We start from the raw sequence: 26,190 nt of genomic DNA, 5'->3' as shown, positions 1-26,190 counted from the left end.
CGTATGTTACTTTATTTTACTACTTTTCTCCGAAGACAATACAACTTTCTTTTATATGCTATAACCTTCTCACATCCGTATACATAGGTAATATACGTTCAAAATTTTTCATGCCGAGTCTGTATTTGAAATCGAGCATGGATTCGATTCAAATTTATTAGGTAAACATTTAAACAATAACGAAAATAATTGAAAAGGATAGATAAAGATAACTATATCAATTCAATGTGGCAAAAACACACAATGAAAAAATATTTTTTAAAAAGAGCTGTTTTCGCATCTAAGCAATAAAAATGTAACACGCAGTGCATGATTGACTTAAAACCATGGAAATATCAGCAAAATTTGGGCCTGATTATGATTGGTGTTTCTAAAAATAAATGCTTCAATATTTCGCCAAATACTCGATTCTGTAATTAAGTTTCTTTTATATCCATAAGGAATTAATTTCCTGTCTCATATAGCGACAGTTTCATAGATAAATTCTATCTCTCGGGATTCTATGGGAAAACTGCAAGAAGCAAATTCCTGCTAATTTTATCCAACGTTTTTTTCCTAATTTATTTTTCGTGATATTCGGCCTTAGTCTAGCATTCAACATCCTTAAAACAGCATTGCATGTAATTTGTATCAGTACGCAACCCGAAATAATTTTTAAGCAGCCAACTAATTTGGACGACAAGTTCATCCAGAAGTCATCATAGCTGAATTGGTACACTTGCAGGATTGGTTTTACACGAAGGAGATTAAGTAAACATTAATCTTAAATTTTCTGATCGTAAGTTCTTAAATTATTTGATGAAGAGACTCATGTCTTGAGTTGAAGATTAGGTTCCGTATGAGTAGTAATTGAAAAGTATGAGAATATTATTAAAACGGTTATTTTACCAGTAAAGATAGGGTTAAATGGAGCATTTTGCGAATAACGCTGTTCTGTCCCTTGTGGAAAGTTGAATTTTTCACTCTAATTCAAAATAATACCAATTCCATTTCATTATATAAAAAATACCATTCTCTTCCTAACCTCCTAACCCTTCCTCACTTCCTTAACATCCTTATCTCTAGCACTATTTTCAACGTCGCCTTCCCGCTTTGTACAGGCTACATAAAATCCTGAAGTGCCTTTCTTAGGCCCCGTGCACACGGACCGATTTTGGACGGCCGGTAAAATATCGGCTGATCACTAATTGCACACAAACCGGATTTCAACCGATCAAATGATCACTTGCTTCGTTGTTATGCCGGCGCTGGTGATACATAGCGACAATGGCCGGCTGCTAACCGGCTTTTTACCCGTGCCGGTGCGTGGTCGGTGAGTGTGCAAGCTCACGTGCCATCCCATTGTTCGCGATTGGAATGTGCACGGCCGATGTTTTATCAGACGTCCAAAATCGTTTTTGTGAGCAAGGGGCTTAATGTGTGAAGGGGCGCTGACTAGCTTAAGATGTTTGCAACCAAACTTAATCATGTGAATGAAAATCAATCACTGGGTAACACAGATAATTCGACTAATTTTCTGTCATGGTCATGGGCAATAAATTAGAGCATGTTCATATTTTGATTTGCATCGCTTGAGAACGTCTACACCGAGTAGTTATATAAGGGGAAAATCGTGGGAAAAGGATAGCGCAGTCCAAGGCTTGCCCTTGTAACGCCATTAAGTGTCTCATTCTTCAAGGTCCTCTGCGTTGGCTTTATTGTTCTTCGGAACGGGAGCATTCCTGGAATTTCCGTCATTTGAAAATAAAACCGCTTCCACGCCTAAAAAGGAAGCATTTTTCATTTTCAATAGGGTAGCGGGTGAATCGATGGCGTTAACATTTTTATTGAAACATCTACTGTAAAATACTTTGACTCACTAATTCTATGAAGGTATGAACGTATACATTAGAGCAAATTATTTTCTGCAGCATTAATGATTTGGAGCAGCAGAACTTAGAATTTCAAAGGAGAGATTTAAAAAAATTATAATTTAATGATGTCTCCGGCTTAAAAATGAGTGTCGATAGTATAAATTATAACCCACTGTACAATAATTTCGTATCTGAATTAAATTTAATACAAGTGCCAAAAAATATATCATTCATTCACGTCTTTGGTTTACGTTTATGGCTGCACGTGTTTAAAGAACAGAAAAAGAGACGAGACTGACATTTATTTGATGATATATTCAAGTAAATGATCTACTTTTATCATCAAATATTATTTTTTCCAATCCAGATTTTTCCAATATCAAGAAAATATTAGGGTACAAAAATACCTTAATGCATTGAGATAACATATTTAGCTTCACCACAATTAATGCATACCCAATGATGAAGCCTGAGTTGAAAAATGATGCATTGCCTTTAAAGTTAGAGAACTATTTTACTGGAATAATTTTCCAATAAATAACACCGGAAAAAGGTGCCCAAGACAAAGGGGCACAAGCATCAGCAAATCACTCCTTCCATGAGAATAACTAGATTTAACTGGTACAATTCGGAAGGTTGGAGGTCAGGCAAGGGGAGGTGACATGGGAGGCGCGGCAGTTCTCCTACATTTTTACCTTGAGTATCACCTGTCTGTTCTGATCCTTTGCCGCATCTCCAAGGTTAAATGGTTGCTATTTTCTAATCCGAAATAAAACGAATAGAATTGGGCATCGCTGTCAGCCCGGCGCATTACACTCCGTTACTTAACAACAAAAAATTACTGGACCGATTCAGTGTCAATTTTACATTAATTAATATTCATAAACCTGATATACAAAAAAAAAGACTACCGCCTTCCTTTAAAATGAACCAATCGAAGCTTCAACAAAAACATATAAAAGTATATTTATTCAAACAAAAGGCTCCGACGTTGCATGATAATCGATAAACAAAATTATTCTCTCAGTTTGAAGTAGTAATAGGTAATACAATCTCAGATACACATTTATTTAGCAACCCAATTTAGAGAGGGATAAAAATCTGTGTACCATTCATAAGAGAGTGTGTTGCTTGTCATGCGGTTTCACAAAATAACGTCATCTACTCTTGGTAGACATGAGAGGCTAGTAGTAAACGAAATCATGTTTTTAAGAAGGTAAACATATGCATTCGATAAAATTCCTTCAGGATCTTCAATTTTACGAGATAAATGAGTCCCTAATTGTGCTCATATGTCCTTCATTGTATCATGAACATGGTATTTTAAGGACTTAGTTATTAATTTATGCTCTGGTAGACATCTAACTTGGTAGAGAAATACAGAAAAGCGGTGCAATTCCAACCTCAAAAGTTAACAAAATCTCAGAGTGGCTCGAAAACTAAATGATACACTACCGAAACTGAGGTGAAAAACGAACACTAGCAAAATGAGAAACAAGAAACATACTTTTCCACCATTCTTCATAATCCATTACAAATCTCCATTTAAACATATATCTGATAACCAACGGTGGCATTATATTGCAGACGTGCTAGGTCTATGTTCATTACTCTCTCCATTCTCTACGTCCATCTCTCGTCAATTTCACTTGCTCACAACAATGATCGCCTGGTAGCAACACACCTGACCGTAAATCCGCCGATGCAGGTAGGAATACCTGCGGCATAAACACTTTTTTCAGGGCGAAAATCTACTTACTGAGTTTATTAGGATCTTAGGAGCTGTCCGCTGAATGGAACGGAAATGGTAACCACTGATTTCCTAGAGTATATATTAATAACTGCGTCCATAAAATGCCATCTTTATGATACGAGGAATGATATATGAGTAAAATTAGGGATACATTGATCTCGCAGCAGTGATTATTACGAGGGAATTTCATCTAATATACATTTTTGTTATCTTAAAAAGGTAATTTGAGTTACTTCTAAACTCTCACACCCACAAAAATAAAAAATAAACATTTTTCCTGTGCATTTAATCGGTGATGTTGCTTCATATTTCTTTGGATTCTTTACCGTATTTGCGTATTACTTATTCAATGAGAGAAGATCAGTAAGTACATATTTGTTTAATAGGGTAATTTTCTATCACACTACATCTTGTTATACCTCATCACCGAACTGTCATTTACAACAAATCATTTACCGTTACTGCATGTAGGGAATGGAATAATCTTAACCTTTCAATTAGGAACTCATCATCATTGGCATCTTTTAAGAGGAGGCTACACAAAGCACTTTTCACCTCACAACAAGTAGGTATACATGACACTGAGCAGCACCTGCGACAAAGTGATATGCATCACTGAATGCTTGTATATATATACATGTTATATTTTATATCTTAATTGCTTGTGTAATATTTGTGTATCCTATGTATCTCATGAACTATGTTGTATTTTGCATGTAACATGACATTAGCTTTCACTCAGTAGGTTTTCGCAGATTTTTCACGCCCCCCTTCTTGTGTGGGCGTTTTCCTGCAGTGGGTTTTTTCGCTGAAGGATATTACACCTCTCATGAACTATGTTGTATTTTGCATGTAACATGACATTAGCTTTCACTCAGTAGGTTTTCGCAGATTTTTCACGCCCCCCTTCTTGTGTGGGCGTTTTCCTGCAGTGGGTTTTTTCGCTGAAGGATATTACACCCTTATCCTCATGTTTTTTCCCACCAGCTTAAATCTTTTTTACACAAAAATTTCACATATAGTTGTTTATATTTTTTGACATTTCACAAACAGTGTATATTGTATATTCTTGGTACTGTAAACGTTTGTCTAATATTTTATAATATGCTTGCATTGACGTTATCGAGGGGTTAGGTGGAAGAGGGGACTTTCCAGTCTCAACCTCGCCCGAATAAAGGCATTTTATTATTATTATGAAAGCACATTTACACTGCAATACACTTCTGTTAAATTAACTCGATGAAGTTTGATTTTTCCGCTCTTATTTTGGATCAATCAATTTCAACTTATTCAATCGACTTCACATTAGAAGCATCTTACAGAAACTTGTAAGAGAGATAGAATGGACCTTTTTCAGCATTGGCGTGTTCTTCAAATACAAAAAATATTATGATAAGAGATAATGCCGAGGAAAAGTTTGCAAGTTTGAGACACCGACAAATGTTGCCAGGGTCAACTGAAAATTTCACAATTATAACCTAAGGTTTATGGTAATAATACGTCATCAGTAGAGACAGAACGAGTGGGAGATATAAATCTTCTTAAGGTGGATTAAGAGTTTCTTAGATAGTATACTGGTAATTGTGGAAGAAAAGTGGAGCTCTCGATTGATCGCTGTAAAAGTAATTGTTTTCCTTGGAGGTAAGTAATTGGTAGCCAACGTCCTGCAGGAATTCCACGATAACCTGAGGGAGATAATAGATTCATATTTTTCCATTTCCTATTTAAATACACATATCCTGAATGCAGTATAGAAAACCGCAAGTTTCTGTCTCCACTAGTTGTTCCGTAATTGCGTGATATGTGAAATCAGACAGAGGGAAAAAAGACAGGGCGGTGTTGGTCACATAGAGCGGCTCCGGGCCGTCACTACCATTAACGCCTCAAGCATCAATATACGCTCGTTGAAATTTCCACACCCATCTTCCCTCCGAATCCGTGCCTCACCTTAGACGAATCTCTGCCGGTACGCACGAAGTAGGGGGAGGCACGTGGGACGGACCAAGGACTTCCTCTTTGGATGGGATTCGGCGAAGGAGGGATGAAACTAATGTGTTGAAGATATCCTCCCTCGAAGGCACGACGAGGGTGCCTTGGGAGGAAGTATAAAACTCGAAGATTCCTTAGTTTGCGAAGATAGTCCCGGAACTTGGGTCACCGAGAGAAGAGGTGCCGGTCAGTGGTTCTCCGGCCGGGGCCTACTCCTATTCAGTGGTACTCCACGTTAGGCACCGCTATAGCGAGCTACAGCAACTGAGATACATAAGGAAAGATGAAGTTCAACCCCGTGGCCAACCCAAAGGCGCTACTGCTGTTCCTGCTGCTGGCTTTGTGCTGCATTCAAGGAAATCACGCGCTTCCCGTGAGTAAACCTCACTCTTTAATGTTTGGGATGCCCCTCCTTCTTCTGAGCACTCTAAACAAAATATCGTTACCAAAAAATTTTAATTATAAGTGCTAAAAAAATTAATCGTCAATTTAAAATGCGATAAGAAATATTGAGCAATTTTTTTTTTCATCTGGAACGTGGACGCTGAGAAAGGCCGGCGAGAAAAGACTTGAGGAGATCGGGAAAATAATAATAAAAATATGCCTTTATTCGGGCGAGAATAGGGAAATAGGCGAGAATAGGGAAATAGGCGAGAATAGGGAACGGAGGAGAATAGGGAAAGTTAAATGAAAGGAGAGGTAGAGGGACAACGAAGTGATAGATATGGTGAGCGAGGAGAGGAAACTTGGTTCCCAAAGGAGGCGATCCCAGACAGGAAAGGTCTATGAGAGAACTGCTATGCAAGTGTGTTAAGAAAGAATAGTGAAGAGTCCCATCTGGAGTGTAGGGCGTAAGGTAGGGAAATGAGGCTGTGGAAAGAAGACAAGAAAAGGCTTGAGGAGTTCGGGATATGGGTCTGGAGGGAATTGAGGAAAACCGATGCAGATGGAAGAACACAAGGAAGAGATTTGCTTTAGAGAAAGGAGGGAACTTATGAGAGGATCGTAATAATAATAATAATTTCATCTTTATTATTCAAGCGACTTTAGGACAACATTGTCCTCTCTTGCAATTAACTTGATTGACATTCACAAACATCCATGCCCTGGATGGTGGTCAAGCCATCCAGGCGGGATTCGAACCCGCGACCTCTAGGTTAGCAGTCGGGGACTTTACCCCGGCGCCGGGGCCGGCAAGTACGGTAGAATTTAAAAGAAAAGCCTAGTGAAGGTTCTGATCTAAGTGTAGCCTTTTACGGTGCGGAAATATGGACACTTAAGAAGGAGGACGAGAAAGGCTAAAGGGGTAGGAGATAGGGGAGTGAATGGAATAGAGAAGGCGTAGAGAACGGAGAGGAAGAGAAAGACGTTGTGCCAATCACGTTGGGTGGGGAAAAGAAATTTCTAGATGAGATATCAAGGAGATAGAGGATTTGAATGGAACGATTACTGAGCGGGACGCCCGATGTTTGACTGATGTGATGACTACTGAGATTTTGATGTGGCTCGTCATGTTGTGCTCTGAAAATGCACCACAATGAGTGAAGAATGCTACTACAATCACTACTATTTCGCCCGTGATTGTTGTTGGATTTTTCCCATCATTCGGGATACTTCTATTGATGTATAAACACTGTGTCTGCTTGCCACTTTACTAGTGGGAATATCCTTGAAAATAGACTTTTATACTGTAATTGTTAGATTTCCACTGGTTGTAATAAAATCAAATACAAGTGTAAGTGCAGGGAAAAGACCAGTTTACGCTCGTAAAATTTTATTTTCAGCCGAGCTGGTTGTAGAATGTAACCATGGTGACTCATAATCATTTTTCCTTGGGAAAAGATGTTTGAGACATAACTTTACGAAGTCTACCAATGAAGTAAGAAAAAAAGGTTTACATTGTGCGTTCCATGTGCTATTTTAATGTCTTAATGAGTTATGACCAAAAATCTCACCGAATAGAATGCATTGACCCTTATGGGATTGTCGATGTTTTGGTCAAAGTGGGCGTGGCTATCTTACCCAAGCACCCTCATTCCGGCCACACTTCGCTCCACGCTCGGAACCAGTGGTGCCCCCTACAAATATTTACAACCTCCTTGGCCGGGCAAGAATACCCCCGCCATACGTCCATTGATGTTATCCTAAGGGAATTAATTTATTTTCATTATTAATAATGCGGTTTACGGGGTGATATGTAAATGTGGTCTCAAATACACCATACTACCTTCATTGCTCTCTCCCTTTCATTCGCATGGCAATCAACGCTCCTCCATCATATCCTTGCTGACGAAGACGTCCGCTGGCGAAGAACCCGGGTCTCCGGTTGCACCGCTGTTAGTGAGACGGCGTCGCCAGGACCCGCCGGACCCACCTATCCCCGTTCCGCCCATACCGGATCCACAAGTGCGTGTCCCGAATATCCGGGATCCAGACGTACCGAGCACGGACACGGCCACTTTGAGGGTGCCGGGCGGGCCTTTCCGATTCATCAACCCCTCAGCATTTCGTTTCAATCCCTTCTCGTTCTCCAACCCTTTCGCTGGTCCTCCCAGGGGATTCGGACGTCCGTACTACGGCCGCCGCGGATCATACTACAGGAGCGATCCCATCTCTTCCTTTTTCGGCGGAGTGGAGTCCTTCAAGAGGGATTTGGTCAACTTTTTCTTCGGCTAGGGTGGGCGTCGGCAACCACTTGAGACGCAAGAGCCCAAGAGTTATGCAAACAGCCGCGCAGATACATTTCGACAGTATTTTTTAATTTGACTATAAGAACTAGGAGTTTTGTCCGGGGGGGGGAAAGATCAATTATCCGCTCCCCCCTTCTCCTAATCTTTCCCCGTTCCCTCCCTCCCCTTCCCCGACCCCTGAAATATAATACATCCATAAGCTATTTTTTTGAGATACGATAGCTGAAATTACTCACAATATGTTTGCTGTTAAGAAGTTTTATTAAAATTATATTTTAATGATTTATGAGTCCATTATTTTTGTTACATGATTTAGTTATAAAATTTAAGTAACTTTTTAAAATAAGCGTTTCAAATTTTGCTGCCCCCTGGAATCTGCCGTCTGGGGCACGTGTCATCTCGGCCTCTTCCCCCTACCCCCCCCCCCCCCCGTTCCGAGCCTGAATACCGGGAATAATGTATTTATTAAAGGGACGACTTATCCTCTCTCCTCTCTGCATTCTTTGTTTTTGATTCAGTTCGCAATATATTTTTGAGTTTTGAAAATAAAATAATATTACTATCATTTTTAGCGAATTGAACATGAAGGTCGCAATCTGACTTTGACGTCGAAAGAGCTTCATGCGGCTCGCGAGCTGTAGGTTGCCGATCCATGGGATTGTGCCACGCAACTTTGGTTTGTTCGGGAGAGGTTAAGAGGTTGTTTCAGGCATAACCTCATAGAGTTTGCTATTCATATTGATTGTAAAGCGATCGTTTTGTGATTTCATAAAATTTTATTTAAACAGCCCGGGTAAAGAAGACATGGCACGTTAAAATCGGGGACAAAAATATTTTCGTAATGAGCAACCCATTTTTCGCAGTAGCTTAGTTGTTAATGTAATGTTGTACGTGTAACAGTGTGCTGTGCCACCCAGGCAGCTACGAGAATAAATATTCAACTATATATGTTACCTCTTGAATAATGACGGATTCCAGCATATTCCCATTAATAATTTTTTTTAATGCTCAAGGAAAACTTTCCTTGAGAAATTTTTAATGATAAAAATTGTTATTTTTTTTCGTACGAGGCCTACGCTTGAAAATATATAAATTATTCATAAGACTAACTGATTTCTGCATTAAAATAGTAATGGTGGATAAATCGGATGGATGAGGCAGATACTTTGTGGAGATCCATTATGAGATATGAAGTGAAAGTGGAAAGTGTTTCACTTCATATCTCATAATGGTGGATAGATAAAATCGGTAATATTCATATCCCGTCGATTATCACCAATGACGATACTGCTATCTAATGTCTGCATCTTGTATCTGAAGATACTCTACGCCAGTTATAGCATTCATTTTGACCCGTGACATAAATTACGTTAGCGACATTTCCTTATGTGATATCATTAACGGCCGTCGCGTCGATTCATAACATAAAAGCATAAATGCATTGAATCACTGAGAAACTATTCTAGAGGGATTCTTCTGGGTTTATTTTCATCGCCAAGACAAAAAAATCACTTCGTCGTGGAATCGCCAACAATTCATTCACAAGTGCAAGACTATTTATTCTCAAATTATGAAATAATTCCCATAATTCAATATCATAAAGGTTTTCCCTGATATAAATACAAAACGTTTCACTACATTTATTGACAAATTAATATTACTCCATGTTTACTGATCCCCATATGTATGTGTATATTTTGTGCATTTACTGCATACAAAAGGTGTGTTCTCATCAGAAACCCCATAAGATAAGCAAAATAAATTACTATTTGACATAAAAATATATTTTATGTGTAAACTGAAAGTGAGGACTTATACTGTGCGCACTCAATATATTGAAACGGTGTATTTAACAGAGAAATTTCATATAAAAAAGTAAAATTGGGCATAATGTGTATAAATGCTATGTGAACATGTGTGCTTGTATTCTGTGCTCACTTCATATAAAAAAGTGTGCATACTAAGTGAGACCTGTGAACTAAAATAAAACTAAAATATTGTATGACATAGAATTTTTTCTCGCTCCATCATGAAAGAAAATTGAATCTCCTATTGTTGGAAGATGGGGATATTGGTAACTTGTTGCTCATTATAGATAGCGACGTATACCTTTAAATAGCAATGGTAGGCTGAAATGAGGAGGCCATGGAGCATGAACGCCCCTTGCCTAGAAAGAGAGTTTGTTTGTTACTAAAAGAGTCCGTTTCTCTATGTTAAGTACTCGATGTACGTCCTTTCTCCGTAGTAGTATATGGAATGCAGTCAAAGAAAGAAGCTTGACATTGTATCTCTTGCAGTGCCCAGCGATTGTATAATAAGAGTCATTCATAGCAATATTTATTAATTTTACTTTCTGGTGATTATTTTCTATCACTACTTTATCAATTATCCACATATAAAAGTGAAGGTGGCGATATCGCATCCACACGCTTGGCACGTCACGGTACTCTGCTCCTCTGCGCCGGCCAGAACCGGAGTCGACCGCACGCTCGAAAAAACGATGTAAAATTCGGGGTTGCGAGTTGGTGCAAGATTTTTCTTTAGACTCAGAATGGAGAAGCTTCATAAAACGACGTGGTATAAGTCACTTGGCGGAAGTCGGCGTAAGTATCTACTTTTTTATCTGCGTTTACAAAAAAAATTGACTGAAAACAGGCTCCGCCATTTTGTTATATATCTATGGCTAATGGTGATAAAAATCATTAAAAACCCTCCAAATGTAAGAAAAAAAGTGTTAATTAAGATGGTATAACATATATGTCAATAAAACTGTTAATGAAACCACTGCACGAGGATAAATTTTGCTATTTTCAGAAAAAATCTAGGGTGGTCGTATTTCGCTAAATTTGTTCAACTTTGACCTCAAATATATTTTTAAGGTGAGGGCAGAAGAAAAAAATAATCAGTTAAGTTATGCAAAATTTATTTGAAACTTAGTATGCGAAGTTTCAACTTTTTAGCAAAAAAAAACATTTTTGAGGTTTAGGCCAGCTTTTTTCGATTCTAGCCCACTGTGCGTCGGCACATATATGGCTACTGACTGCACGATTTCCCTAGTTTTGGAAGGAGGGAGGTCATCCGAAGATATCCTAGTGTCTGCTTAAGAGGACGCATGGAGTCCGCTCAACCGATCTGTTTCGCTGATGGATTACTCGTTTAAAACTTATTCAGGGTGTCCACCAGTGGCGTAACTAGGAATATGCTTTGGGGGAATGAGAGGGCTTTGGGGGGAATAAGAGGGGTTAGTGGGGGCTACCCCCCCCCCCCCCAGGAATCGGGCAAAATCAGGAAAATTTTTGAAAAATAACATACATTTTTGAAAAATAACATGCCTAAATATGAATGTTACATCATTTTGGCATATAAAATTCAATTTAAAGTTTTTTATCAGCAGTTTTTAAATATCAAATCCAGACAAGATTTTAAAATATTTTTTTTATTTCTCTGAGGGTTTGGGGGGTTTTGGGATTATATTTATTATACATTCTCTCATCCCCCCATAGTTACGCCACAGGATTCCACTGTCCAGCCAATGAAGCAAAAGAAATTATGCATAATTCCCGGTTTTCCCGAGAAATTTCACAAAAATCCAGTTTAATCTTACGTGATTACGGCGATGGATAAGAAATTTAAAACATCCAAAATTACTTCAATATATTTTAAATATTTATGCATTTACATGGATGAGGAATGGGTTGGTTAACACCGGAGGTGCTAATCAACTGGTTAAGAAAAGACATAGTAGTAAAAAAGCACTTTTAACAATTTTTGGCGCCTCAAAATTTCTAATAGGTATAATTCGCAACCAAAATAAAAATATTTTTCGATTTTTTTTATTTTATATTTTCTTAAATAATTGAAACACAGGGTAGTATTTCACTTATAAAAAAAGTTAAGAATAGCGCGTTCCGGCACTGCTAATTTTGCCATGACGTCACAGGTGTGATGTCGCAAACTCTTTTTTTCTTCTCAGACAATCATAATCTTTTATAGTCTTTAGAGCTTTATTTCCTCTCCTCCATCCAAAATGGCTCTCTTGCCCTAAAGATGGAACATGACTGGGGTTCCGAAATGCCGGCGTAATGGAGAGAGACAACCCGGCAAGAAGCCCGAATAGCCTTGCTTGGCATAATTTTTATGTTTACCTATTATTACAACGCGTAGAATTTCACCTCTTTTGGTTCGATGCATTAGTGATCACTGTTTTTAGAATAGTTTAATTTTTAATTTGACTTTAGGCCTCTCTTGATCTTGAGGCTCTAAGCTGAGACTTGTTCAGCCTGAAGGGAAAATCTGACCCTTATTGTGACAGACTCTCAATCGTCTCCAAAATGATTTATGTGCGCACTCAACAAGATGTGCAATGATAGAATGAAAAACTCTGTGAGCCTAAAATCGTGCAAAATATTCAAAAGATAGCCAAAAATTAAAAAAAAAATGTGTAGCTATAAAAAACTTCTGGCTCTTTTATTGCAAGACGTGACATTTACAAGTAAAAATATAATATAAGAACATACGGTATATTTATTATCACGTTCACTACCAAAGACCAAGATAATTAATGTCGATGTTGAGACACACAATCAAATGACAAAAAAGTAGGTCATCATAAATCTGTGGAGGATCCGGAGAGGGGCAAGAGCCGACTACATCAGTATGACCTATTTACCCTAAATAAAATGAATATTTTATTCAATTGTCGAATACATACAGGAGCAGAGAGCCCTTTAGTCTCCCCCATGTCTCCTATTCTGGATTCACTGCTATCAGAAATAGATACCGAATGCCCTCTTAAGGTTTTCCTTGGCAGCGAGAAATGGGCGGAAGAAAGATTGGAAAACATCACCGCCGTAGTACGGGCGTCTCCTCCTCACGCTGTTAAACCCCGACGGGTATCGGAAGAAACCTCCCCCACTTAAAGAATAGCCCGAGGTCCTGAAGGGGAAGAAGGAACTACCGCCACCACCGCTGGAGGTCGGAACCCGGACTTCTGGCGGTGGAGGTGGCGGGACCGGAATGGGAGGCGGAACCCGGACTTCAGGCGGGGGCGGTGGTGGTACCGGAGGCACTGGAGGCACCGGTGGAGGACCCTGACGGCGGATCCTGACGTGAGGCGACGCCAACACCAACGAATCGTCCGATGACAGCCTACCGTTTCCGGCATGTCCTTCAGAAGGTATCAAGCTCGCTTCGAAGTCAACGGGGTATTCAGATCCTTTGATATCCTTCGCCTCCCTCTGCGAATAGAAGAAATACCTATTTAAAGATTTGCTTTGGAGATTTCAATACAATATGAGAATAAATACTAAGATATGGGCGGATCGAGTATGTCTACTCAATTATTCGTCTAGTAGTTTAGGGAAGATATTATTATGTGGCATTAGTAGCGGAATTATATAACGGATTATGTCAGGGAATCCTTGGATGATCCTACTATGATAGTAGTTTATTTTAACATTTGATTTGCATTTTTAAATTACTGAAATGTATGAATCCACAAAATAGCCTGAATAATTTCATGAAGTATACAACATACATATAAAGTAGCCCATAATTGATCAAAATTGGATATATATTTATTATAACATTTGACTTGCATTAAAAAGTTGAAGACACCTACTGCAACGCCTGCGAAACTGTCGTGACGCAGAGGAAAACCCGGAAATCAAGATGAGCCTACTGCACCACTTCGCGGAAGCCTCCATCAACAGAACTATTCAACGATTTGCTTCTGAGAATTCAATGCAATATGAGCGTAAACACGAAGGTAAAAAAGAAAAGATCTCGCTAAATGAATGAGATAGGAAGTTGATCTTGAATGATTATCATGAAAAATGATATTGTTATTTTCGCTAATGCTCTGTCGCAGAGCCGTCCGAGAATCTCGATATTGAAAATTGATTTTGTTATTGTCGTGCTAAATTTATAGAATTTTACAAAAAATATCGCAAAAATCGCAGCATGAAGATCGTAAGAACCAAAAAACGGAAAATACAAAAAAATCTAAAATGCAGGGTAGTCCATCAAGTCTTACTTACCAACTTATGAGTCGAATGAGAAAGTTAATTGAGTCACAATTAGTTTCAAAATATAAATAAAAATAATAAAATGCAGGGCAGTCCATCAAGTCTTACTTACTTATTTACGGGCCAAATGAGAAAGTTAATTGAGTCACAATTAATTTTATTATTATTATCACCAAGAACTGAGGGGAAGGTTTATTTTTATAAGAATTCAAGCATTTTAAACCACAGAAGTAGTAAACATTTTGGTGATTACTAGGGACTAAATTCAATTGCGCGCTACATCACTAAGTATCACAGTCAAAAAATAAACTTACGGGGAGCGGCAAGTGGCCAGCAGAGCACTGAACTGCCACGGACGAGATGACCAAACACTGCAACAACCAGAGCGGCATCCGATGGGATAACATTTTGGCAAAGGTTTCGGGTTGCGCAGGCGAGGTGGAAATCGCAGGCGGAAGAACGGAGAAAACAAGACGGCTGTCACACATCCGCCACTTCCCGTGGACGGCGAACGTCTCACAGAGAAGCTGTCGAAGGAGGTAACCTTTTTATCCTCTATTGCCAGCCTTAGGATGATGCTGCAAAGAACAACAAAGACGCCCCGACACGTGGGTAGTACTGCGGACGAGTTATTTATTTTATTCCATTATCCACGCGGAGATGACGCATTGTACCCAAGTCACTTGAGCGTCCTTCTCTTCCTCATAAAAATCCCCCTTTCCTGATTCCTTCTAGAGATGGAGCATGCATGGAAGTATAGTGACGGAATAGTCAACACCTTTAAGGTGCTCGCTCACTCCGTTTATTCCGATCCCAAATAATTCGTATTTACTTGGGGTAGATCAAGATAAAGCTTTCCGTTGATGTTTTGATCGGGATTAAGAATATATATAAGTTGACGGAAAATGTCATGGCAATCCATGAGCAATAGAGGTAGAGATACAAATGCCAATACAAGTATAGGCCATCTGGATTACCTATATTCCATTAATTTGGATAAATTGTAGAAGATAACATTGTAAGGCTTTAATGGAATAAGATACTTCATTGTTATTTTTTGATTACTCAGGGGCTCCCAGATATAATTTAAAAAATAGTCCTGGCTACTTTTTAGATTGATGAGTCTCAGGAAGTTTAATGCTAGCCAAATTTTATCTTAAATTAATATCCAATTTCAATCAATTAGGTATTACTTTATGCATATATATATATTTCATAAGATAATTCAGGCTATTTTGTGGATTCATGTATTTCAGAACTTTTAAAATGCAAATCAAATGTCAAAATAAACTACTATCCTAGTATGATCGTTCAAAGGTTCCTTAGCATAATCAGTTTCATAATATTCTGCTGATAATAGCACGTAATAAGATCTTCCCTCAGCTACTACACCAATAATTTAGTAGACATACTCGTATTACCCATAGCTAACATCTGCAATTGGCGAGTACAACTATATCAAAGTTGGAGTAGAGTTCTACAGGTACCAGAGTCTCCCTCATTTCCCGAAATCCTTTAAAACTTTAAGCTCCCATTACTGCGCGTAAAATGTTGGTCTCAAGTGCAATGAGGCTATTTTAAATTTGGTCTCTTTAAGTCCAGATCTCAGATACCTACAGTATCACTGGTGGCATTATGGCTTCATAAATTTTAATTTAGGTATTTCTTAATGAAACTTCACTCTTCTTCTTGATTCATGCCAAAAATAACGGCTTCGGTTGGGTAATACCATACCGTAAAATGTAGTTTAAAATAATCCCAAAGCATAATATGGTGATATGATCTTGAAATATTTTAAACTGTCTATTCATCCACGCCGTCAACATGAAAAAGTTTACTTACCAAATCATCAAAAGGCATCGCTAAACTTAATTCAAGATAAAATGACTTTGAACGACAAGAATCGCCGTGATTTCTATCTCTAACTGTGTGAAGAACCAATAATCTTAAAAGGCCAACAGATGGTGATGCTCACAGAATCAATATTTGTTTTGAAATTAACGATTCACGACCATATCACCTCTGAGCTGCAGACAAACTCAGAATCTATCCACGCTTGCTGTACCAATTGGTCCCCTTTTTTATAACTTGTATTTATGAAGAGTAAATAGTAGTAGTATTTTTATTTGCATTTTCTGTTTTTTTTTTGTCCTTTAGGTTTTTTTGTACTTCGATTTTTGAGATATTTTTATAAAATTCTCCTTTTTTTACTGCGACAATCACAAAATCGCTGCGTAAAGAAATTATGTTCTCGGATGACTCTGCAACATAGTATTAACGAAAAAAATATTTTCATTATCAATCATAATCACTCGATAAAAACTTCCTAGCTCATTTATTTAGCGACGTATGAAACAAAATGAAAAATATTCAATGTTTACATGTGACTGGCTGAATGGCGAGAATACCAAATAAATATAGCGGCTTAAATTTCAATTTAATGTTTTAAATTATATTACTATAATTAAAAAAATAAAATTCCTCAAATTCAAATTATATCGCCTTTGTATTTATACTTTACCATTATTGCATTTTACTTGATGTACCAAGAGTTCTTCATTACCACAGTTTGTTATTCGGAAAGCTATGCAATACTACCATTATTTTCCAAAGGTGATCCCACCATCAAGCCAAAATTACCGTTTAAAGAAGATGAGATCCTCGAGGTACTTCAACAGATACTTCATTTCGTGGCAAAAAATAAACCTATCTATCGACAACAATAATCCATTCTCCGAACAGCAGTGAATAGGGGTGTAAAAGAAAGAACTTTACTGCTAACCGCAGGGCAATGCTCAACCACCGCTGTAATCGTAAAAGTGACCTCGGGAAAAATAATGAACGCTTCAGCGTGCAGGAACCATGTGGTTGAAACGAAGTATCCTAATTCCACAAATAAAGGTAAACGATTGGATCAATTACGAACCGTCTTCGTATTTCATGGTCCAGCTCCGTAGGTACGTAGATAGTAAAAATTAAGAATAGAAGACCCAGGAGAAGACTCTAGAAGATAACCAGTATATGTATGCTTGACTTCTTAATTTAAAATAGAATAAAAAGACGCGCATATTGGAGGGAGAAGCGACACATTCATTATTTAATTCTAATTCCATTTAATTACTTGAGATAGTCGTTAAATTTATTCTGAAAAACGTGAAGCTTACATGTACCGTATTTCAGGGGCGGATCCAGGATTTCTTTCTGGGGGGGGGGCACAAGCAAGGCCGTACCCAGGATTTCGTTCTGAGGGAGGGGCACAAGGGTACCTCGTAATACAAAATGAACGCAATGATAATGGGACCGTATTAAAAATCTTGCATATTTTTTAAGGGTCTGGGGGGAGCACATGCCCCCGTGGCTCCCCTAGTTCCGCCTATGCCGTAAATTATATTCCATACAGACGAAAACGCAGCCCCTGCCAATGAAGTGGCTCGCACGGTATTGAATAAATGGAAAAATCAAGAATACCACAAAAAATTCTCTTGTCGCTCACTAAAAATATTGTCACACATCACGTTTTTAAATAGTTTTACAAAAGTCACCACTCGCAGCGCTGACGATAGAAGCGATCCAAAATTCTAAAAACTGAATGCACCGACGATAACAAATAATAAAAAAATTACTGAATTTAAGTAAAGAAAAATTTTATCATATATTGTCAGCACCAGTTTTGTTGAAGCAGTGTAGGATGGTAGCCTCAAAATATGGTTAATATGGGGTACCTACGTATTCCACTGGTTGAATGAAAATTAAACTTTGTTTTTCCACATAAATATTTATTCGATCACGACCACGGTTTTGACGCACTGCGTCATCCTCAGGCGAGGAGTAAATTGATAGATCGTCTTAAATACCTGAACGTATAAACCAGAAGGAGTAGGGGGGGAAACTGTGCACCGTTTGCGCCGTTTACAACTATTCCAGTGGTTAATAAACGATTTTAATTTTCCCTGGTGAATACTTCTGACGAATATTTCTCGGGTTTGCAGCAAGGTTAATGCTTTTATGATAATGTTTGATTTTTGCAAAATGATAATTTTTGTGGCGGAAAAGGCGGCAAATTACCTAAAAAGAAAAAAAAAACAGGGAAACATTTTTTCGGTGAAAAGTGATTATTTAGGTATTAACAAACTTTCGTAACTAATTATACCAAACACAATGATGCAAGTATTTTCTAAATCGGATCATGGGCGTACCCAGCGAAGGGCAGCTGCACTCCCTCCCTAGAAGAAAATTCGCAAAAGTCTTTAACCAAAATCAGCACTGAATTGAAACGAAAGTATTCTACAAATTTTCTTTAAACCCACGAAAAATTATATGTTTTTGTAGCTATAAGATATGTAACTAAAATAAAACTATTTTTTTCAAGGAAATAATCTCATAAACTGTAGTTTCTTAAAGTGTGGTTTCCTTTAAGCGACTCCGTGGCGCAACGGTAGCGCGTCTGACTCCAGATCAGAAGGTTGCGTGTTCAAATCACGTCGGGGTCAATAAGTTTTTGCCGGTCTCGGTGGCGGCGAGGCGAAGTGTTTGCCTGTCACCATAAATATCCTCCTGGAATACGTAGATGCAAACGGCGCAAAACTGCTGTTCGTTTTTTAGACCGAGTTCCCCCAATTTTAAAAATCTGAAAAAATTAGGATTATATTTTGATTCAGGAGTAACAACATATATTTTTTCAGCGACTCTGCTGTATCCTAAAGTTTTTAATTTAATGTTGAAAATTTCAAACTTATGTAAAAGTTTAGTTTCGGTCAAATATTTTTGAAAAAAAATCAGGATGGTGGAACGTAATAGTATATAATGTTTAAAATCAAGAAAAGGATTTTAAAAAATAAAAACTGGAGATGTGGTTAAAAAAAACTAAGAATCGTGTTTCAATTTTTTTAGTTAATTTCCATAGTTAAGGCCTAAAACTTTGGGGAAACATAATTTTGATGCAGTTCAAGTGTACATTTTTTATTTTTCAAAATATCTGGGGGCACTTTTCACCATCTTAACCTACTAAGTGCCAGACCCTTTATTCCACCCATAAACATTTACAGCATTCCCTATAAAAAAACACTGGAATGACGAATATTTCTCGGGTTTGCAGCCAGGTTAATGCTTTTATGCAAGCCGATGTTTCGGGAGACGACTTGTCTCCCATCCTCAAGGCTGTGTTACTTTATGGAAGTCCAATTTCACACTGAACAGAAACAAATCAGTTCAAAAATATAAAAACTTAAATTTAAAACTTTACTTGAGTTCAGTGTAAAATTGGACTTCCATAAAGTAACACAGCCTTGGGGATGGGAGACAAGTCGTCCTCCGAAACGTTAAAATAAATAATTAGGAAACGAAATGAATTTAATTGTATCGGAGGCTTTGGATAGCAGCTGAGTATTACGCATTGTCAAGCGAGCTTTCGCGGCCATTATCATAAGGGGATGAAGTGAAACCTCATGTCTTCGGGGTGTTTGATTCTCCACCTTTTTTTGGACTAATCAACGTTAGGCGCGATTGGCTTTAATTCAAAATCTCCTAGCGATGTGGAATCGAGAATTACGTCGCACGTGAGGTCGTGCCCAAGGATTGCAAAACGCTTCAGTCACGCGTGCCTCGGGGGCGATCCCAATGTCGTCCTCGGTGAGAGCTCCGAGAAATTCTCTCCTCAACGGAGAGAATAATATTATTATACATTAAAAAAATATCATTAAAAAGACTTCAAATTAAATTAATGGCTAAATTATTGAAATACAAAATTGAGTATTTTTTTTAAATTGGTTATTACGCTAAATTGTACCCGATTTTACCCAATAACTATGACGGACGTATGTTGGAAATGACTATACGCTGCCCCAAATCGTTAGCGAATTTTGAGCTGCACGTTGGAACGAATGATTAATGTAAAAGATTCTAAATCATAGACAAAGAATGCTTCGTAAATATAATTTATTTTATTTAAAAGAAAGAAATAACGGCTTCAGGCCCCTCAAATTATTGAACATTACCATTACCCGCGAAAGATTTAACGAAGAATTATTCTACATGTTTCACTGCATTTCAGCAATCATCAGGTAAGATTCTAAGACTCTAAGGAAGACTAGATAAGACTCTAAAGTAGGTCTGACTCTAAGGTAAGGTAAGAGCCCTGATGACGCTGAAGTGCAGTGAAACATGTTTTTAAATAAATATCTGTGTGTAAAAGTGCAAAGTGTTTTTACTTAATATCCTCCATTAATATAGGTCTACTAACTATCAACCTCCACTATTCTTTTCATTTCTTCCATAAGCACTCCATTGTATCCTTTGATATGATCATAAAGGTTTCATAAAAATCAATTTTTTAAGACCGTTCACTTACGGGCCGATTGTTTTTCAAGTAGAGTTGCGCATAGTTTAGCCTTCAACCATTTTGCGACGAATCAACTTGGAAGCCCCAACATTTATTTGATAATGGTTAAAATAAATAATTAGTAAACGAAATGAGTTTAATTGTATCGGAGGCTTTCAATAGCAGCTGAGTATTAAGGCCGTATTACACGGTACACGGAATTGCGCAATCTGACGTACGTGCGAAGGCGCAATCAAAATTGCTTCGTGGAAAGCGGTGAATTGCTAGAACACATGCGAGAATGCGTGGATGCGAGACGGCAAAATAGCCCCTGTTCTAATTTCGTTCATGCATTCGCTCAATTCCGCGCCATTTTAGAAATTAATGGAGTTCTAACCTGCGCAATTCAGTGCCCCGTGTAAAACGGCCTTTACGCATTGTCAAGCGAGCTTCCGCGGCCATTATCATAAGGGGATGAAGTGAAATCTAGAGTGAGGAGAGTTGACGAGCATAAAAATGACATCCACCTCCAAATTTTTATTCATCGCCTGATGATGCGCCCTGTAATAGCCGCGAAAGCTCGCTTTACAAAGCGAAATCCGCAGCTGCTCCCGAAAGCCACCGATACAAATGAATATCGCTGCGAAAACCTACGTTTCATGAAATAAATTTATTGAAATCCTGATTATTCTCATGTATCAGTATTAATAAATTTAATATCGAAATCTAGCTTATCTATCGAACTATGCAACATTAAATCTATCGATATCCTATCAAACCCGCTTCCTCTTTTGTGACAGGCAAACACTTCGCCTCACCGCCACCGAGACCGGCAAAAATTTATTGACTCCGACGTGATTTGAACACGCAACCTTCTGATCTGGAGTCAGACGCGCTACCGTTGCGCCACGGAGTCGCTTCAGAAAATCAAATTTTAAGAAAGTACAGTTTATGAGATTATTTCCTTGAAAAAAATAGTTTTATTTTAGTTACATATCTTATACCTACAAATACATATCATTTTTCGCGGGTTTAAAGAAAATTTGTAGAATACTTTCGTTTCAATTCAGTGCTGATTTTGGTTAAAGACTTTTGCGAATTTGCTTCTACGGAGGGGGTGCAGCTGCCCCTCGCTGGGTACGCCCATGATCCGATTTAGAAAATACTTGCATCATTGTGTTTGGTATAATTAGTTACGAAAGTTTTTTAACACCTAAATAATCACTTTTCACCGAAAAAAATTTTTCCTGCTTTTTTTCTTTTTAGATAATTAGCCGCCTTTTCCGCCACAAAAATTATCATTTTCGTATTCATGACACTGTTACGAGTACCTATCTTAGAAAAAAATAATTCTAAAAAAAGACGCGTGTCCGGAAAATGTATAATTACCGATTGCATAACACAATGGGAGCAGATGCTCTCGTGCATTAAATTTTCGGTTGATGATTTGTTTGACAGAAAAGTGAGGGCACTCTTTTAACATTCAAGAAACCAATACATCGTTCAAGACGTTTATGAAGAGACAAGTCCATTGTTAGAATATGCGTTCAAGTCCAACTTTTCTATCGACATGAAAACAAACGCACATAAATCACTCCTTGCCATTCCAATTTTGGTCGCGTGCTTGGATGGCGAAGGGGTCAAGAGGTGAGCGGTTGGTAAGGCCGCCATTCAACGCCGCGGGATTTGCACGTACTCCTTTCCCGCCATTGGTCATCCTCCCAAAATCAGTCGCGACCTTCAGAGCCTTCAACATTCCATCTCCTCACGTAGGTACGCGAATAAAATAAAAACTTTTCCTCTCACGCCAATTTAAGCTAGTGATTCCTCAAGACGCTGGATGGAAACCACATGGATTACGTATCTCACCGGCGTGGAACGAATATAAAACTGCTTTCTTCCGGATTCGACCGGTTGAACGTATTTTTTTCGCGCCACTCCCGTGAGTATTTCTTTCCGCATCCAGAGGAATGCTTTCCTTTCCAAGTTGAGAAGTCATAAAACCCTTTGAAAAATGTATCAGACGCCTACCGGTAATATTGCGCCATAAAATGCGAGAAACATGCATTAATTTTTTCACTAATGAGTTTTTTTGACTGACTAGTGAGGCCAATCACTCCCCAAAAATAAGTGGGTCCATAAATGATGGTTTGATATTAATTCAAATGTGTAAATGTCACATACCATCATATCACATATCTAGACTTTCAATATTGTGTTTGGCATACAATTACGAATATTTTCGAAACCTTTGTAATCACTTTTTATCGTAAAATATTTTCCTGCTTTTCCGCTTTTTGGTTAATTTGCCAGATTTTCCGCCACAAAAAATTACATATTCGTCTTCAGGACACTGTTCTGAGTATATTAGAAGAAAACAAATCGCAAAATAACGCGTGTCCGGAAACTGCATAATTACCACAATCGTAATATTCAAAAGGGTTACAACGTCTCGTCGGGAACAATCAATGGTAATCAAGTCTCCCTCTCATGCATTATGTTATATTAGACAAAAAAATCCACGTTGAATAAAGAAACCATTATTTTGAGTTTTTAATCGACTAAACGTCAAAGTGTAGAAAATCGATAGAATTGCCTATGCTTGCAGTCCACCTTGGAAACCGTTTTTTTTTTGTTTCAAAAGGGAATAACCAAAACGATATTTCCATAAATAATTAAATAATTTATTTTCACTAGCCTTTCTGTTAGAGCTAATAAAAATACGAGTATTGAATAAATGGTTCATTTGAAAACTCCCAAGCATTAATCACTCAATTAACCTGAGACGGAATTCTGTAGTTGAACGATAAAGCCGGGTGCTCGGTGAACTTATGAAATTCGTCTTTAATCGTACGTAGCGCGTCGTTTATTTCAATACGTAAAACATAATGAGCATATGATGTCATCCGCTCATGTGCGAAAGGCTTAAGGACATCGATATTTCACCACGAGCTTACCACCATAGCTTTAGAAGCTGGTGACGGATCAAGGAACGGAAAACTATTTAATAAAAAGATATATATTGCAAGCTATATCACAACCAACAGAAGGGCTTCGGTTTGGTATGATGGCTAGGGTGCCGGCTTCCCATCCAGGTGGTCCGGGTACAAATCCCGGCGGAGGCAGAGATTTTTCAGTGGCTGCCCGATTTCCACTCGAGTGCTTTGAGGAGGGCACTTTAAGTGCAGCACTCCGTCCGTCGGATGTTACGCTAAGCAGTGACCCCCTTGGCGCCTTTCGTTTAAAGCACTGAATTGAATAATGAATATTTTTATTATGCTCTGGGTAAAACCTATGAGAGCAAAAAATAGAAAATACAGTAAATGTTTTACTCTTAATAAAAGGCATTATAACAAAAATAAGGCATTATGGAGATTATTGCCAGGCTAACAAATAGTAGATATTTATACAAAAAATGTAAAATATTCAATACTAATAACACAAAAATATAAGTTTTAACTTAGACAGTAATGAACACACACATACATATACACATTTATGTAGAGAGTTTTGGTAACATCTCAACTTTAAGATGATAACTCTAATGAGTTGAGGAGACTGAATTAAGCCCCAGACTTCAAATAGGAGTACAGCCTTCTTTTAAACGACTGAAGTGATTGTCACGTCTTTATATTTGGCGGAAGAGAGTTCCAGAATGTAGACGCAGTTGGATGAAAAGATTTGAAATATATATTGGTGCGGGCTTGAGGAATTAGGTCAGAAACACGGCGGGTGGAAATTCCAGTAACTTTTTTACGTGGGATGAATAATTCGCACAGGTATGCAGGAGTCTGTTTTTGGAATTAGGAGAACAGAAAAGATCCCAGGATATAATCCCTTCGGCTGTGAAGAGGTAACCAATTCAGATCAGTGTAGAATTTGGACAAATGCTCATCTCTACGTAAATCAAATATAAATCTAACACAGGAGTTAATTAACCGTTGCAGACACATTTCAAATACACTAGGTAAGTCATTATAGACTCGTATACGGTAATCAGTAATGGGGAGGATAACACATGCGACAAGCACAATTCTCGTGGAAATAGGGAGATTTTTCTTTTGTAGTTTCAATAAATAAAGAGCCTTATTCCCTTTATTACATACTTCAAGCACATGCTGATCCCATGATATAATGCAGGTGAGCGTGAGTCCAAGATATCTTACAGTCTTGGTAACCGGCACAGGCAAAGTAGGGTAATGCCGACAATGAATGAGGGCTCAGGGGAGCCCTTCGAGGATACAACCACCGGGGCCAGGAACCAAGTCCGTGACTTATACGCCCGATCACCCGGGGAGGGGGAGGAGACCCTGTCGAAAAGGAAGCGTTCGGGGAAGTGTCCGGGTAGTGTTGCGGGAGTGTTCAGGAAGCGTTTAACGGTACGTGAACGCTTCCCGGCAGCTTCCCGAACACTTCCTCAACACTACCTGACTGTCGACCCTTCGCTTGCCGAACACTTCCTCGCCACTTCGTGGTTGAAACACTTCCCGGACGTTTCCCCGACACTCCCGGAACGCTTCCGAAGCGTGGGAAACACTTCCTCGACGCTCGCTGGACGTTTCCCCGACACTCGACTGCGACCGTTGTCGACACTCCCCGAACGCTTCCGAAACACTTCCGCGGAAGCGTTCCAAGTGGGCCATAATCTGCTTCCCGAACACTTCCGCGACACCTCCTCAACGCTACCCCAACACTTGCCCGCCACTTCCCGAACACTCCGTCCGACGCTTCCCCAACACTTCCTCAACACTTCCGTTTCGCCTGGGGAGGAAGGAAAAAGGAAAGAGGCGCCGCACAGAGGTCCCAAATCCAAAAAAGCTGGCCAAAATTAATAACGTCGTAATTTTAGCTAAAACAGCAACAAAAGTGGATGTCTCCCACTGACTTTGATCGTCTGAATCTGATTTTGGCATTATTTTTACGATGTCTCTTCATTTTATCATTATTTGAGCTGTTATTATTTAAACAATTTTTAGAAAATCTCAATATAGATGTCATTGCGATTGGTGATAACTTGGTGTTCATGGAGAGTTTAAATTAGTATAATTTTAAGGTAAAAGATGTATAAATTGTTGTTAAAACCCATTATAGAATTTACGACGTGAAATTGGTGAGATTCGAACCCGCGACCATCAGCATAGTTGGTGAGATACCACAATCGGAAAAAAGTGCTCACACTCACTCATTTTTGGCTTCCATGTATTTGATAAGTCACATAAGATGAAATAAAATGGTTGATATGAAGAACATTGAGGAAAATAATGTTCGAATTGCAATAAAATGGCTTTCACGTAACACAAATAACAAATTTAAAAATAATCGTCTCCCGATGTCACACCATCGGACTCATTGTCGTTCTGCGAATCACTTAAAATTAGCAAATTTTCACCTCACCTGATAGGCTGACCTCGTTTTTTTGTAACTCCTGATGTAATTAAAATGTATGATTCAAATATTTGCAGGAGTCTTCGAAAGATATCTTCATAATTTAACATTCTTGGGTATTTTCTTGTACAATGCTCTCGGAATTTCCTCATGTCTATTTTCCTGGCCTCCAATGCTT

The 26,190-nt window shown here is 38.5% G+C and overlaps 2 protein-coding genes and 2 non-coding genes across 4 annotated transcripts; 2 read left to right on the top strand and 2 right to left on the bottom strand.

The window, feature by feature from the left end:
* Positions 1–5,755: 5,755 nt before the first annotated feature.
* Positions 5,756–8,676, top strand: LOC124155000. Its single transcript, XM_046528749.1, has 2 exons — positions 5,756–5,968; positions 7,891–8,676. The coding sequence occupies exons 1-2, from the start codon at positions 5,879–5,881 to the stop codon at positions 8,269–8,271; spliced, it is 471 nt and encodes a 156-aa protein (XP_046384705.1). The 5' UTR covers positions 5,756–5,878; the 3' UTR covers positions 8,272–8,676.
* Positions 8,677–12,473: 3,797 nt separating this feature from the next.
* On the bottom strand, positions 12,474–14,862 carry LOC124154999 (WAS/WASL-interacting protein family member 3-like). Its single transcript, XM_046528746.1, has 2 exons — positions 14,626–14,862; positions 12,474–13,522 (listed from the first exon to the last, which is right to left on the bottom strand). Exons 1-2 carry the CDS (start codon positions 14,797–14,799, stop codon positions 13,052–13,054), a joined length of 645 nt encoding a protein of 214 aa, XP_046384702.1. The 5' UTR covers positions 14,800–14,862; the 3' UTR covers positions 12,474–13,051.
* Positions 14,863–18,729: 3,867 nt separating this feature from the next.
* On the top strand, positions 18,730–18,801 carry Trnaw-cca. Its single transcript has one exon. It is a non-coding gene; the product is annotated as a tRNA-Trp (tRNA).
* A 2,670-nt stretch (positions 18,802–21,471) lies between these two features.
* Positions 21,472–21,543, bottom strand: Trnaw-cca. Its single transcript has one exon. It is a non-coding gene; the product is annotated as a tRNA-Trp (tRNA).
* Between the last annotated feature and the right edge of the window lie 4,647 nt (positions 21,544–26,190).

This window comes from Ischnura elegans, chromosome 3 (genome assembly GCF_921293095.1).
Source record: "Ischnura elegans chromosome 3, ioIscEleg1.1, whole genome shotgun sequence".
Classification (NCBI taxonomy): domain Eukaryota; kingdom Metazoa; phylum Arthropoda; class Insecta; order Odonata; family Coenagrionidae; genus Ischnura; species Ischnura elegans.
This window is presented reverse-complemented; position numbering and strand designations above follow the sequence as displayed.